The sequence below is a fragment of the Odontesthes bonariensis genome, chromosome 2, assembly GCF_027942865.1.
Source record: "Odontesthes bonariensis isolate fOdoBon6 chromosome 2, fOdoBon6.hap1, whole genome shotgun sequence".
Lineage (NCBI taxonomy): Eukaryota > Metazoa > Chordata > Actinopteri > Atheriniformes > Atherinopsidae > Odontesthes > Odontesthes bonariensis.
In genome coordinates this window covers 45,731,857-45,747,042 of record NC_134507.1, presented here as the reverse complement: position 1 = coordinate 45,747,042, position 15,186 = coordinate 45,731,857, and the positions used below count along the sequence as shown (strand labels likewise).

The window sequence follows — 15,186 nt, the reverse complement described above, 5'->3', positions numbered from 1 at the left end:
TATTCATTTCCATTGGCATGATACTGCCTATTTTTAGACTCTCACAGTAATACGGGACAAAGTGCGTCCCTTTTCAGTTCAATACGGGACAGGTGCTGTTGTTTCTAAATACGGGACGATTCCGTTTTTCAAGGGACGATTGGCAACCCCTCACAACCTGAGTGTTTCTGTAAGCCTGGAGGCCATGTATTCATGTCTCCCCCAAGTTCTGATCATAAACTGTGACAAACTCTACAGGAAATGAAAAACAGCAATCATTTCCACTGAAGAGCGCGACACGCGCCGCTTGTGTGCGCCAGAAAAAGTTGAGCAACGCGTTGCTGCTGAGGAGCCGTTAGCTAACAGAAGTTGCTGCTGCGGAGCCGTTAGCTAACAGCGGAGGGAGGCTCCGGTCCGCTTGTGTAAGACACCCACAGGTTACGTAGGTTGGGAGGAGCAGCAGCAGCCGGCAGGAGGGCGACCACAGCAGCTCCTTTTAAACTGGAACCTCGGTAGTTTCAGCTCATTGCTTTTGTTAGTAAGCTGCTCACAGCAAAAATTCTAAAGATGGGAAATCGGGTCGCCCGTGAGGACTACGAGTGGGTGTACACGGAGCAGCCGCATGCCGACAGGAGGAAAGAAATTCTGGGTGAGCTAGCTTATCCGTTAGCAAGTTCCCAAAGAGTCTAACTTTAACAGCGGTGTATATTTTTTGTAACTTCCTAAATGCTTTCTTCTATCTGATAACTTCAGCAACACTGTACATCAGTGTGGCCTGTCGCCATAGTAGTTTTGGTAATAAAATCAGTTTGCTAATGCCTATTGACGAAGCTAACGGTCCCATTTCAGCCGATGTTGGCTAACTGATCGACGGTAGATTGGTGAATAATTGATGGCCTTTCCAGTGTCAGAGAGCCGCTGATGCAAAGGTGCAGATGTGTTTGGGGCAGTTCATCTTAATAAAACAAAGGTCTCTCCATAAACTCAGCGGCTACATGGCGCCACTCCCTGAAATGACATAACTGACTGTGAACTTTCTCATTTCACACAGATGAACATGTTGAAACGGTTGAACATGTTTGCTAATGTTAGCTCCTAAAAGCTCCGGTTGGACTGACTGAGCATATTAGCACAGCTTTGTTGAACGCTGATCGGACTGTGAGAGCGTTTAGACTCGGATCCTCCTTCATCACGGGGGGAAGACTGAGTTCCTAATGAATCTTCCGACATGGAAGTCAGAAACTCCCACTTGTTCGTTAACAGGAAGGTAACACAAAGCCTTCCGTTATGCCATCTCCATCTTGGTGTTTGGAAAGCAGACATCACGAGCTGGCTATAAATGATGAGGGGGAGGCACCATGGTCTGTCACAGCTAGCAGAGTTTACAGGATGCATTTGGACAGGGGGGGTCATTTGCTAGTTAAATTAAATGACATTACATACTCAGTGACTATTGTTCCATTTAAAGAATGAATAAAGAGAAGTAAGTGGGCTGTTTGGGATGAGGTCAGGGTCTGAACCTCTTTATATGTTTAAACTTTAACTTGAGTTTCACAGCTTAAAGGTGGCCACACTCCATCATGTCCTGTCAGAAGGCTTTCAGTTTTTCATTATAGAATTACAACTACGGTACTCCCCACTATCGATATTCCTGTGTGTTTTTTTTAGATGGAAAATCTAAAGTGTCTGAGTGTAATATATTAATTAGAATTCCCCGTTCATTTAGGCCTGTCAGCCCTTTTTTGGTCTTTTTTCACCACTCACGTAAATGACATGAGCGAAGGTTGCACACCTTTGACCTGGTGAAATCCGAACCCTAACCCACCAGCTTTCTGATCAGCATGTCAGTAATTTTCTTGTCTTTTTCCTCCAGCTAAATATCCTGAAATCAAGTCGCTGATGGGTCCTGACCAGAGGCTGAAATGGATCGTGTGCATGATGGTGGGGATCCAGTTTTTATCTTTCTACCTGGTCAAAGACTTGGACTGGAAATGGGTTTTGTTTTGGACCTATGCATTTGGCAGCTGTATCAACCACTCAATGACCCTTGCTATTCATGAGATTTCACACAACACTGCCTTTGGAAACAACAAGGCCATGTGGAACCGCTACTTTGCCATGTTTGCCAACCTGCCCATCGGCTTGCCGTACTCTGCCTCCTTCAAACGCTATCACCTGGATCATCACCGCTACTTGGGTGGAGAAGGTGTTGATGTAGACATCCCCACTGAGTTTGAAGGCTGGTTCTTCTGCACCCGCTTCCGCAAGTTCATCTGGATCATCCTGCAGCCGCTGTTCTACGCCGTCCGCCCCCTCTGCATCAACCCCAAACCGATCAGTCAGCTGGAAGTGACAAACGTGGCCTTTCAGGTCGCCTTTGACGTCTTGCTGTACTGGATGTGGGGGGCCAAACCAGTGGTCTACATGCTGGCTGGCTCCATGCTGGGAATGGGCTTGCATCCCATCTCTGGCCACTTCATAGCCGAGCACTACATGTTTCTCAAGGGTCACGAGACGTACTCGTACTACGGCTCCCTCAACTTGCTCACCTTCAACGTGGGCTACCACAATGAGCACCATGACTTCCCCAGCATCCCAGGACGAAGGCTCCCCATGGTTAGTACCTTTAACTGTAGGGTGGGCCAAAGAAAGGTGTACTATATCAAATCAAATTTATTTATATAGCACATTTCATGTACAAACAATTCAAAGTGCTTTACATAAAATAAAAGCATTGCAGTGGGAAGTGTAAGAAGCAATAAAAATACATAAAAGAATATAAAGAGAAACAAATAAAATAATTTAAATGAATTTAAAAACAAGCAACAGTCCAGATAAGTTCAAAGATAGCGTGCAGATTTCATGCATAGACACATGAGAACAGAAATGTCTTTAACCTGGATTTAAAAATGTCTCCATTTGGTGAAAGTTTAATCTCCACTGGCAGTTTGTTCCACTTGTTTGCAGCATAACAGCTAAATGCTGCTTCTCCATGTTTAGTCTGGACTCTGGACTGGACCAGCTGACCTGAGTCCTTGGATCTAAGAGCTCTGCTGGCTTTATATTCTCTGAACAGATCACAGATTGTAAACCATCAGCAGGCTTTTAAAATCTATTCTGTGACTGACTGGAAGCCAGAGTAAAGATTTTAAAGCTGCTGTGATGTGTTCAGATCTCTTAGTCCGGGTTAAAACTCCAGCAGCAGCGTTCTGGATGAGCTGCAGATGTTTAATGCTCTTTTTGGGAAGTCCAGTTAAAAGAGCATTACTGTAATGGAGTCTACTGGAGATGAATGCATGGATGAGTTTCTCCTGGTCTTTTTGGGAGAGGAAACCTTTAATTCTGTTGATATTTCTGAGGTGGTAAAAAGCTGCCTTGGTGACAGCTTTGATGTGGCTGCTGAAAGTCAGATCTGAGTCTGTCAACACTCCCAGGTTACCAACTTGGTCAGTGATTGTAGTATATTGTACTATACTATAGAACCAGTATTTTCTATGTATGTTTAGTGTTGCAGTGACTATCTGTGCTGTAGAAAGCAGCTAGTGTTGGCCATTAGCTTCTCTGTAAGTCTTTTTCTGCACACATTTTTCACTTTGTGTTATCACACTCACTCTAAACTAGCGACTGAGATGTGGCCCTTTAAAGAAACTGTATCAACTACCTAGTTTGGTCCATATTTAAAGAAGTTTTCAGTGCAGCCCGGATTGAAAATGCACCCAGAACATGATTCTGATATAACAGTCAAAATGCGACGCTAGTGCAGATCATTCACAGGACCTTCTGGTAGATTTGATCCAAAAAGATGAAAGGGAGCCATGTTGGCGTCTAGAGGAGAGTAGGTCTAGATCCCCTGGTCCAGTAGACTCCCGCTCACCTGGAACCTGGAACCTGGAACCATGGCTGTCTTTGTTTCCTGGTTTTTCATTGGGTGAATTCAAATGAGCCGTGCCGTTAAAAGGAGGCTCAGTCGTTGGTGCTAACACAGACGTACGTCTGTCTCTAACCCAGTCATTGGAAAGCTTAGAATGATGGACACAGAACAGGAAGTAGGTATGTCACAGAGCCTGAGCCTCGGTGCACCTCCAGGTGAAGCTTTAACACGGACTGTAAGATTCTAACATCACAAATCATTGGGAGGAATGATTAAATGGCCACGTAATATTAAAATGATTGACCTGAGCCTTAGAAATGATAATAGAAATTAGAATAAAATGAGTTGAGGAACATGCATATAAAAGTAATCCATACAAGCAGCATGTTCCATCTTTCCACCCCAGGCTACAGCAGAATGAACTTTCCAATGCCATGAATATAAAAGACTTCATCCCACAGAAAGGGAGAGATAAGGGAGGCCTCTGAAGGTCGAACACATGTCAGCCCGTCCCTCAGCACAAACAAGTGCTGCTTATCACTTTTATCTCTTTTCTTACTGCCGGGCACTGTTTGAGCTGCCAGTGGAGAAGACCCCCAGACCCCCAGAGAGAGAGCTCCCCAACGGTCCAGCTCTTTGTCTTCTGTTTACTGTCCAAAACATGAACTCCTCACAACAGATGTGATGCTGAGCCATTTTAAAGTCTCAGGTACACAGATTCAGCATACACTCAGGACCACCGCTTTGAGTAGAAGCCCAACTAAATACTAATAATATCACCAGCTGAGGAGCCCCGCCCCCTTTCAGTCTGGCACATGGTGGAACAAAGAGCTGTGGTGATGAGGAACAATAAGATCTTTCAGCTCGCTGTTAAGAGGATGTTAGGAAAGCATTTTAAATTCACTTCTACACACACACACACATATATATATATATCTATATATATATATATATCTATATATATCCATAGTTCAAAGTGGTGACACATGACAAACGTTCACACTGATGAGCATCAAACTGTCTGTTTTTCTCTTGCAGGTGAGGAAAATCGCAGCAGAGTATTACGACGGCCTGCCTCAGTACTCGTCGTGGGTGCAGGTGTTGTACGACTTCATCGTGGATGACACGCTCAGCCCGTACTCCCGAATCAAGAGGAAGTTGAAGGGAGATGTCAAACAAGAGTAACTTCCCTGAAGGCTTCTGGCCTGCTAACACTTTGTGCTACTGCTTTCTGCTCTTTCATGTTGCGCTTCTCCCAGCAGTTCCCCACGTGGGCAGGGAGTTTGTGTTTGGACTGCTGCTATAACCCCAGTGGCTCCTCAGTGATGCTGTGAAACCCATTTGAATTGGTGGAGCTCCACATGTAATGTCCTGTTGCTCTCTCCGGGGGGGCTTCGGACCACCTGTGAAACAGCTGGATCAGATGTTGTGGAGCTTTTCTGTTTATGCCACACTTCCTGCTAGATGTTAATGATTTGACCTTGATGATCCAAACGGGACCAAAGGTCACATTTCAGGCTGAACTCAACCAAATCATCAGGTTCCGTTTGGGTGGTCTCCTGATGACCCCCCCTGCTCCGGCTTTCTGCTTGTTCTGCCTTAAATGCTTTTCATTTCCTACTTTTTATTGGAACACATGACACCAAAGAATCCAACTTCTTTTTACTCACCTTTTCTTGGTGTTATGTAGAATAAATAAAGTGAATTCAATTGTTATCCAAAGCTTTTGTCGAGACTTCTTTTTTTCATACTTTGCACAGCTGGATACCTGCTGTATATTCTGTTTATTCTAAGCAGACGTTTCTCTCCACAGTCGCCTCAGGCACGCTCAGGACGGGAGATTGGACCGAAAACAAAGTTTCAGTGCAATCTGTTTGTTTCCTTAGCTATTCAATTCAATTCAATTCATTTTTATTTATATAGCGCCAAATACAACAAATGTCATCTCAAGGCACTTAGATAGTAAGTCCAATTCAAGCCAATTGGAATTCAATTAATTAATAATAATCATAATTCATAAAATAATCCAATTTGTTCATATAGAGCCAATTCAAAAACAGTTTCCTAGCTAAGGAAACCAACAGATTGCACTGAAAACTTTTTGTTTTTCGGTCCAATCTCCCGGCCTGAGCGTGCCTGAGGCGACTGTGGAGAGAAACGACTCCCTTTTAACAGGAAGAAACCTCTGGCAGAACCAGACTCAGGAAGGGTGGCCATCCGCCTCGACCAGCTGGGGTTTGAGACGACAGAAAGAGGGGGGGGGGTTGGCGGCACTGTAACACCATTCAAAGGATATCTGTTGGAACAGGGAAACACGAGTTAATGACCACAATAATATCACATATACATAAAGAGAGTAAAGTGAGGAAAGGTGTGTCAGATGAGGCCCCCCAGCAGTCTAGGCCTATAGCAGCTTAACTATGGGATGTTTCAGGATCACCTGAGCCATCCCTATTCAAGGTAAACACAAGAAACTTGTGCTAACGAAAAAATAAATAATAAAATAAAGGACCAGACTCAGTGAGTAATTCCCTATACTCCCTATATAGATATCAAGGAAATTGTTTTATTTTATGAAAAATTATGATTACAATTAATTGAATTCCAATTGGCTTGAATTGGACTTTATTATCTAAGTGCCATTGGGATGACATTTGTTGTCATTTGGCGCTATATAAATAAAGAAAATAAATGAATTAACTCCAGCCAACAGAAGGCCTCCGTCAGGCTGTCCTGCTGCAGAGGTAGAGCACACCATCAGGTCAGCACTCAATCCAACTTTATTTTCTGCTGTGATGAGCTTCATATCTGAATCCTTCAGCTTTTCCAGGTGTGGCTGCAGAAAGCCGCATGCTCCATCCTCTGCGTTCTGTTTAACGCTGTGCAGGATCACTCCACTGCCTTTAGGTCAGAGTTAGAGTTACTCTACTGAAAGCAGCAAAACAGATGACCACGAATTCTGTGTTACAGGAGCAGAGCAGGGCTTTTTAACAGCATTTAGCTCTAATCAGTCATTCAGTGATGGATGGGACATTCAGCAACTATCATCTTCATTTCTCCCTAAAAGCAGCTCTGAATCAGATTCTGCTGCAAGTTTTCTCTTCATGCAAGAGGCAGAGATGAAAAGCAGCCAGCAGACGCCTGAAACCTGACCGACTCAGAGCAAAAAGCAGCCAGCAGACGCCTGAAACCTGACCAACTCACAGCAAAAAGCAGCCAGCAGACACCTGAAACCTGACCGGCTCAGAGCAAAAAGCAGCCAGCAGACACCTGAAACCTGACCGGCTCAGAGCAAAAAGCAGCCAGCAGACACCTGAAACCTGAAACCTGACCGGCTCACAGCAAAAAGCAGCCAGCAGACACCTGAAACCTGAAACCTGACCGACTCACAGCAAAAAGCAGCCAGCAGACACCTGAAACCTGACCGGCTCAGAGCAAAAAGCAGCCAGCAGACACCTGAAACCTGACCGGCTCACAGCAAAAAGCAGCCAGCAGACACCTGAAACCTGACCGGCTCACAGCAAAAAGCAGCCAGCAGACACCTGAAACCTGACCAACTCACAGCAAAAAGCAGCCAGCAGACACCTGAAACCTGACCAACTCACAGCAAAAAGCAGCCAGCAGACACCTGAAACCTGACCGGCTCAGAGCAAAAAGCAGCCAGCAGACACCTGAAACCTGAAACCTGACCGGCTCAGAGCAAAAAGCAGCCAGCAGACACCTGAAACCTGACCGGCTCAGAGCAAAAAGCAGCCAGCAGACACCTGAAACCTGAAACCTGACCGACTCAGAGCAAAAAGCAGCCAGCAGACACCTGAAACCTGAAACCTGACCGGCTCAGAGCAAAAAGCAGCCAGCAGACACCTGAAACCTGACCGGCTCAGAGCAAAAAGCAGCCAGCAGACACCTGAAACCTGACCGGCTCAGAGCAAAAAGCAGCCAGCAGACACCTGAAACCTGACCGGCTCACAGCAAAAAGCAGCCAGCAGACACCTGAAACCTGACCGGCTCACAGCAAAAAGCAGCCAGCAGACACCTGAAACCTGACCGACTCACAGCAAAAAGCAGCCAGCAGAAACCTGAAACCTGACCGGCTCACAGCAAAAAGCAGCCAGCAGACACCTGAAACCTGACCGGCTCAGAGCAAAAAGGAGCCAGCAGACACCTGAAACCTGACCGGCTCAGAGCAAAAAGCAGCCAGCAGCCAGCAGACACCTGAAACCTGACCGGCTCACAGCAAAAAGCAGCCAGCAGACACCTGAAACCTGACCGGCTCAGAGCAAAAAGCAGCCAGCAGACACCTGAAACCTGACCGGCTCAGAGCAAAAAGCAGCCAGCAGACACCTGAAACCTGACCGGCTCAGAGCAAAAAGCAGCCAGAAGACACCTGAAACCTGAAACCTGACCGGCTCAGAGCAAAAAGCAGCCAGCAGACACCTGAAACCTGACCGGCTCAGAGCAAAAAGGAGCCAGCAGACACCTGAAACCTGACCGGCTCAGAGCAAAAAGCAGCCAGCAGACACCTGAAACCTGACCGGCTCACAGCAAAAAGCAGCCAGCAGACACCTGAAACCTGACCGGCTCAGAGCAAAAAGCAGCCAGCAGACACCTGAAACCTGACCGGCTCACAGCAAAAAGCAGCCAGCAGACACCTGAAACCTGACCGGCTCACAGCAAAAAGCAGCCAGCAGACACCTGAAACCTGACCGGCTCAGAGCAAAAAGCAGCCAGCAGACACCTGAAACCTGACCGGCTCACAGCAAAAAGCAGCCAGCAGACACCTGAAACCTGACCGGCTCAGAGCAAAAAGCAGCCAGCAGACACCTGAAACCTGACCGGCTCACAGCAAAAAGCAGCCAGCAGACACCTGAAACCTGACCGACTCAGAGCAAAAAGCAGCCAGCAGACACCTGAAACCTGACCGGCTCACAGCAAAAAGCAGCCAGCAGACACCTGAAACCTGACCGGCTCACAGCAAAAAGCAGCCAGCAGACACCTGAAACCTGAAACCTGACCGGCTCAGAGCAAAAAGCAGCCAGCAGACACCTGAAACCTGACCGGCTCAGAGCAAAAAGCAGCCAGAAGACACCTGAAACCTGAAACCTGACCGACTCACAGCAAAAAGCAGCCAGCAGACACCTGAAACCTGACCGGCTCAGAGCAAAAAGCAGCCAGCAGACACCTGAAACCTGACCGGCTCAGAGCAAAAAGAGGCCAGCAGACACCTGAAACCTGACCAACTCACAGCAAAAAGCAGCCAGCAGACACCTGAAACCTGACCGGCTCACAGCAAAAAGCAGCCAGCAGACACCTGAAACCTGACCTGCTCACAGCAAAAAGCAGCCAGCAGACACCTGAAACCTGACCGGCTCACAGCAAAAAGGAGCCAGCAGACACCTGAAACCTGACCGGCTCACAGCAAAAAGCAGCCAGCAGACACCTGAAACCTGACCGGCTCACAGCAAAAAGCAGCCAGCAGACACCTGAAACCTGACCGGCTCACAGCAAAAAGCAGCCAGCAGACACCTGAAACCTGACCGGCTCACAGCAAAAAGCAGCCAGCAGACACCTGAAACCTGACCGGCTCACAGCAAAAAGCAGCCAGCAGACACCTGAAACCTGACCGGCTCAGAGCAAAAAGCAGCCAGCAGACACCTGAAACCTGACCGGCTCAGAGCAAAAAGCAGCCAGCAGACACCTGAAACCTGAAACCTGAAACCTGACCGGCTCACAGCAAAAAGCAGCCAGCAGACACCTGAAACCTGACCGGCTCACAGCAAAAAGCAGCCAGCAGACACCTGAAACCTGACCGACTCAGAGCAAAAAGCAGCCAGCAGACACCTGAAACCTGACCGGCTCAGAGCAAAAAGCAGCCAGCAGACACCTGAAACCTGACCGGCTCACAGCAAAAAGCAGCCAGCAGACACCTGAAACCTGACCGGCTCACAGCAAAAAGCAGCCAGCAGACACCTGAAACCTGACCGGCTCACAGCAAAAAGCAGCCAGCAGACACCTGAAACCTGACCGGCTCAGAGCAAAAAGCAGCCAGCAGACACCTGAAACCTGACCGGCTCAGAGCAAAAAGCAGCCAGCAGACACCTGAAACCTGAAACCTGAAACCTGACCGGCTCACAGCAAAAAGCAGCCAGCAGACACCTGAAACCTGACCGGCTCACAGCAAAAAGCAGCCAGCAGACACCTGAAACCTGACCGGCTCACAGCAAAAAGCAGCCAGCAGACACCTGAAACCTGACCGGCTCACAGCAAAAAGCAGCCAGCAGACACCTGAAACCTGACCGGCTCACAGCAAAAAGCAGCCAGCAGACACCTGAAACCTGACCGGCTCACAGCAAAAAGCAGCCAGCAGACACCTGAAACCTGACCGGCTCAGAGCAAAAACCAGCCAGCAGACACCTGAAACCTGACCGGCTCAGAGCAAAAAGCAGCCAGCAGACACCTGAAACCTGACCGGCTCACAGCAAAAAGCAGCCAGCAGACACATGAAACCTGACCGGCTCACAGCAAAAAGCAGCCAGCAGACACCTGAAACCTGACCGGCTCACAGCAAAAAGCAGCCAGCAGACACCTGAAACCTGACCAACTCACAGCAAAAAGCAGCCAGCAGACACCTGAAACCTGACCGGCTCAGAGCAAAAAGCAGCCAGCAGACACCTGAAACCTGACCGACTCACAGCAAAAAGCAGCCAGCAGAAACCTGAAACCTGACCGGCTCACAGCAAAAAGCAGCCAGCAGACACCTGAAACCTGACCGGCTCAGAGCAAAAAGCAGCCAGCAGACACCTGAAACCTGACCGGCTCAGAGCAAAAAGCAGCCAGCAGAAACCTGAAACCTGACCGGCTCACAGCAAAAAGTAGCCAGCAGACACCTGAAACCTGACCGGCTCACAGCAAAAAGCAGCCAGCAGACACCTGAAACCTGACCGGCTCAGAGCAAAAAGCAGCCAGCAGACACCTGAAACCTGACCGGCTCAGAGCAAAAAGCAGCCAGCAGACACCTGAAACCTGACCGGCTCAGAGCAAAAAGCAGCCAGCAGACACCTGAAACCTGACCGGCTCACAGCAAAAAGCAGCCAGCAGACACCTGAAACCTGACCGGCTCAGAGCAAAAAGCAGCCAGCAGACACCTGAAACCTGACCGGCTCACAGCAAAAAGCAGCCAGCAGACACCTGAAACCTGACCAACTCACAGCAAAAAGCAGCCAGCAGACACCTGAAACCTGAAACCTGACCGACTCAGAGCAAAAAGCAGCCAGCAGACACCTGAAACCTGAAACCTGACCGGCTCAGAGCAAAAAGCAGCCAGCAGACACCTGAAACCTGACCGGCTCAGAGCAAAAAGCAGCCAGCAGACACCTGAAACCTGACCGGCTCAGAGCAAAAAGCAGCCAGCAGACACCTGAAACCTGACCGGCTCACAGCAAAAAGCAGCCAGCAGACACCTGAAACCTGACCGGCTCACAGCAAAAAGCAGCCAGCAGACACCTGAAACCTGACCGGCTCAGAGCAAAAAGGAGCCAGCAGACACCTGAAACCTGACCGGCTCAGAGCAAAAAGCAGCCAGCAGACACCTGAAACCTGACCGGCTCACAGCAAAAAGCAGCCAGCAGACACCTGAAACCTGACCGGCTCAGAGCAAAAAGCAGCCAGCAGACACCTGAAACCTGACCGGCTCAGAGCAAAAAGCAGCCAGCAGACACCTGAAACCTGACCGGCTCACAGCAAAAAGCAGCCAGCAGACACCTGAAACCTGACCGGCTCAGAGCAAAAAGCAGCCAGCAGACACCTGAAACCTGACCGGCTCACAGCAAAAAGCAGCCAGCAGACACCTGAAACCTGAAACCTGACCGGCTCAGAGCAAAAAGCAGCCAGCAGACACCTGAAACCTGACCGGCTCAGAGCAAAAAGCAGCCAGCAGACACCTGAAACCTGACCGACTCACAGAAAAAAGCAGCCAGCAGACACCTGAAACCTGACCGGCTAACAGCAAAAAGCAGCCAGCAGAAACCTGAAACCTGACCGACTCACAGAAAAAAGCAGCCAGCAGACACCTGAAACCTGACCGGCTCAGAGCAAAAAGCAGCCAGCAGACACCTGAAACCTGACCGGCTCACAGCAAAAAGCAGCCAGCAGACACCTGAAACCTGACCGGCTCAGAGCAAAAAGCAGCCAGCAGACACCTGAAACCTGACCGGCTCACAGCAAAAAGCAGCCAGCAGACACCTGAAACCTGAAACCTGACCGGCTCACAGCAAAAAGCAGCCAGCAGACACCTGAAACCTGACCGACTCAGAGCAAAAAGCAGCCAGCAGACACCTGAAACCTGACCGGCTCACAGCAAAAAGCAGCCAGCAGACACCTGAAACCTGACCGGCTCACAGCAAAAAGCAGCCAGCAGACACCTGAAACCTGACCGGCTCAGAGCAAAAAGAGGCCAGCAGACACCTGAAACCTGACCGGCTCAGAGCAAAAAGCAGCCAGCAGACACCTGAAACCTGACCGGCTCACAGCAAAAAGCAGCCAGCAGACACCTGAAACCTGACCGGCTCACAGCAAAAAGCAGCCAGCAGACACCTGAAACCTGACCGGCTCAGAGCAAAAAGCAGCCAGCAGACACCTGAAACCTGACCGGCTCAGAGCAAAAAGCAGCCAGCAGACACCTGAAACCTGAAACCTGACCGACTCACAGCAAAAAGCAGCCAGCAGACACCTGAAACCTGACCGGCTCAGAGCAAAAAGCAGCCAGCAGACACCTGAAACCTGACCGGCTCAGAGCAAAAAGCAGCCAGCAGACACCTGAAACCTGACCGGCTCACAGCAAAAAGCAGCCAGCAGACACCTGAAACCTGACCTGCTCACAGCAAAAAGCAGCCAGCAGACACCTGAAACCTGACCGGCTCACAGCAAAAAGCAGCCAGCAGACACCTGAAACCTGACCGGCTCACAGCAAAAAGCAGCCAGCAGACACCTGAAACCTGACCGGCTCAGAGCAAAAAGCAGCCAGCAGACACCTGAAACCTGACCGGCTCAGAGCAAAAAGCAGCCAGCAGACACCTGAAACCTGAAACCTGAAACCTGACCGGCTCACAGCAAAAAGCAGCCAGCAGACACCTGAAACCTGACCGGCTCACAGCAAAAAGCAGCCAGCAGACACCTGAAACCTGACCGGCTCACAGCAAAAAGCAGCCAGCAGACACCTGAAACCTGACCGGCTCACAGCAAAAAGCAGCCAGCAGACACCTGAAACCTGACCGGCTCAGAGCAAAAACCAGCCAGCAGACACCTGAAACCTGACCGGCTCAGAGCAAAAAGCAGCCAGCAGACACCTGAAACCTGACCGGCTCACAGCAAAAAGCAGCCAGCAGACACCTGAAACCTGACCGGCTCACAGCAAAAAGCAGCCAGCAGACACCTGAAACCTGAAACCTGAAACCTGACCGGCTCACAGCAAAAAGCAGCCAGCAGACACCTGAAACCTGACCGGCTCACAGCAAAAAGCAGCCAGCAGACACCTGAAACCTGACCGGCTCAGAGCAAAAAGAGGCCAGCAGACACCTGAAACCTGACCGACTCACAGCAAAAAGCAGCCAGCAGACACCTGAAACCTGACCGGCTCAGAGCAAAAAGCAGCCAGCAGACACCTGAAACCTGACCGGCTCACAGCAAAAAGCAGCCAGCAGACACCTGAAACCTGACCGGCTCACAGCAAAAAGCAGCCAGCAGACACCTGAAACCTGACCGGCTCAGAGCAAAAAGCAGCCAGCAGACACCTGAAACCTGACCGGCTCAGAGCAAAAAGCAGCCAGCAGACACCTGAAACCTGAAACCTGACCGACTCACAGCAAAAAGCAGCCAGCAGACACCTGAAACCTGACCGGCTCACAGCAAAAAGCAGCCAGCAGACACCTGAAACCTGACCAACTCACAGCAAAAAGCAGCCAGCAGACACCTGAAACCTGACCGGCTCAGAGCAAAAAGCAGCCAGCAGACACCTGAAACCTGACCGACTCACAGCAAAAAGCAGCCAGCAGAAACCTGAAACCTGACCGGCTCACAGCAAAAAGCAGCCAGCAGACACCTGAAACCTGACCGGCTCAGAGCAAAAAGCAGCCAGCAGACACCTGAAACCTGACCGGCTCAGAGCAAAAAGCAGCCAGCAGACACCTGAAACCTGACCGGCTCAGAGCAAAAAGCAGCCAGCAGACACCTGAAACCTGACCGGCTCAGAGCAAAAAGCAGCCAGAAGACACCTGAAACCTGAAACCTGACCGACTCACAGCAAAAAGCAGCCAGCAGACACCTGAAACCTGACCGGCTCAGAGCAAAAAGCAGCCAGCAGACACCTGAAACCTGAAACCTGAAACCTGACCGGCTCACAGCAAAAAGCAGCCAGCAGACACCTGAAACCTGACCGGCTCAGAGCAAAAAGCAGCCAGCAGACACCTGAAACCTGAAACCTGACCGGCTCACAGCAAAAAGCAGCCAGCAGACACCTGAAACCTGACCAACTCACAGCAAAAAGAGGCCAGCAGACACCTGAAACCTGACCAACTCACAGCAAAAAGCAGCCAGCAGACACCTGAAACCTGACCGACTCAGAGCAAAAAGCAGCCAGCAGACACCTGAAACCTGACCGGCTCAGAGCAAAAAGCAGCCAGCAGACACCTGAAACCTGACCGGCTCACAGCAAAAAGCAGCCAGCAGACACCTGAAACCTGACCGGCTCAGAGCAAAAAGCAGCCAGCAGACACCTGAAACCTGACCGGCTCACAGCAAAAAGCAGCCAGCAGACACCTGAAACCTGACCTGCTCGGAGCAAAAAGCAGCCAGCAGACACCTGAAACCTGAAACCTGACCGGCTCAGAGCAAAAAGCAGCCAGCAGACACCTGAAACCTGACCGGCTCACAGCAAAAAGCAGCCAGCAGAAACCTGAAACCTGACCGGCTCAGAGCAAAAAGCAGCCAGCAGACACCTGAAACCTGACCGGCTCACAGCAAAAAGCAGCCAGCAGACACCTGAAACCTGACCGGCTCAGAGCAAAAAGCAGCCAGCAGACACCTGAAACCTGACCGGCTCAGAGCAAAAAGCAGCCAGCAGACACCTGAAACCTGACCGGCTCAGAGCAAAAAGCAGCCAGCAGACACCTGAAACCTGACCGGCTCACAGCAAAAAGCAGCCAGCAGACACCTGAAACCTGACCGGCTCAGAGCAAAAAGCAGCCAGCAGACACCTGAAACCTGACCGGCTCAGAGCAAAAAGCAGCCAGCAGACACCTGAAACCTGACCGGCTCAGAGCAAAAAGCAGCCAGCAGACACC

General features: G+C 49.9%; 1 protein-coding gene across 1 annotated transcript; it reads left to right on the top strand.

The window, feature by feature from the left end:
• degs1 (delta(4)-desaturase, sphingolipid 1) lies at positions 1-5,572 on the top strand. Its single transcript, XM_075486023.1, has 3 exons — positions 1-628; positions 1,853-2,595; positions 4,889-5,572. The coding sequence occupies exons 1-3, from the start codon at positions 547-549 to the stop codon at positions 5,033-5,035; spliced, it is 972 nt and encodes a 323-aa protein (XP_075342138.1). The 5' UTR covers positions 1-546; the 3' UTR covers positions 5,036-5,572.
• Positions 5,573-15,186: the final 9,614 nt, after the last annotated feature.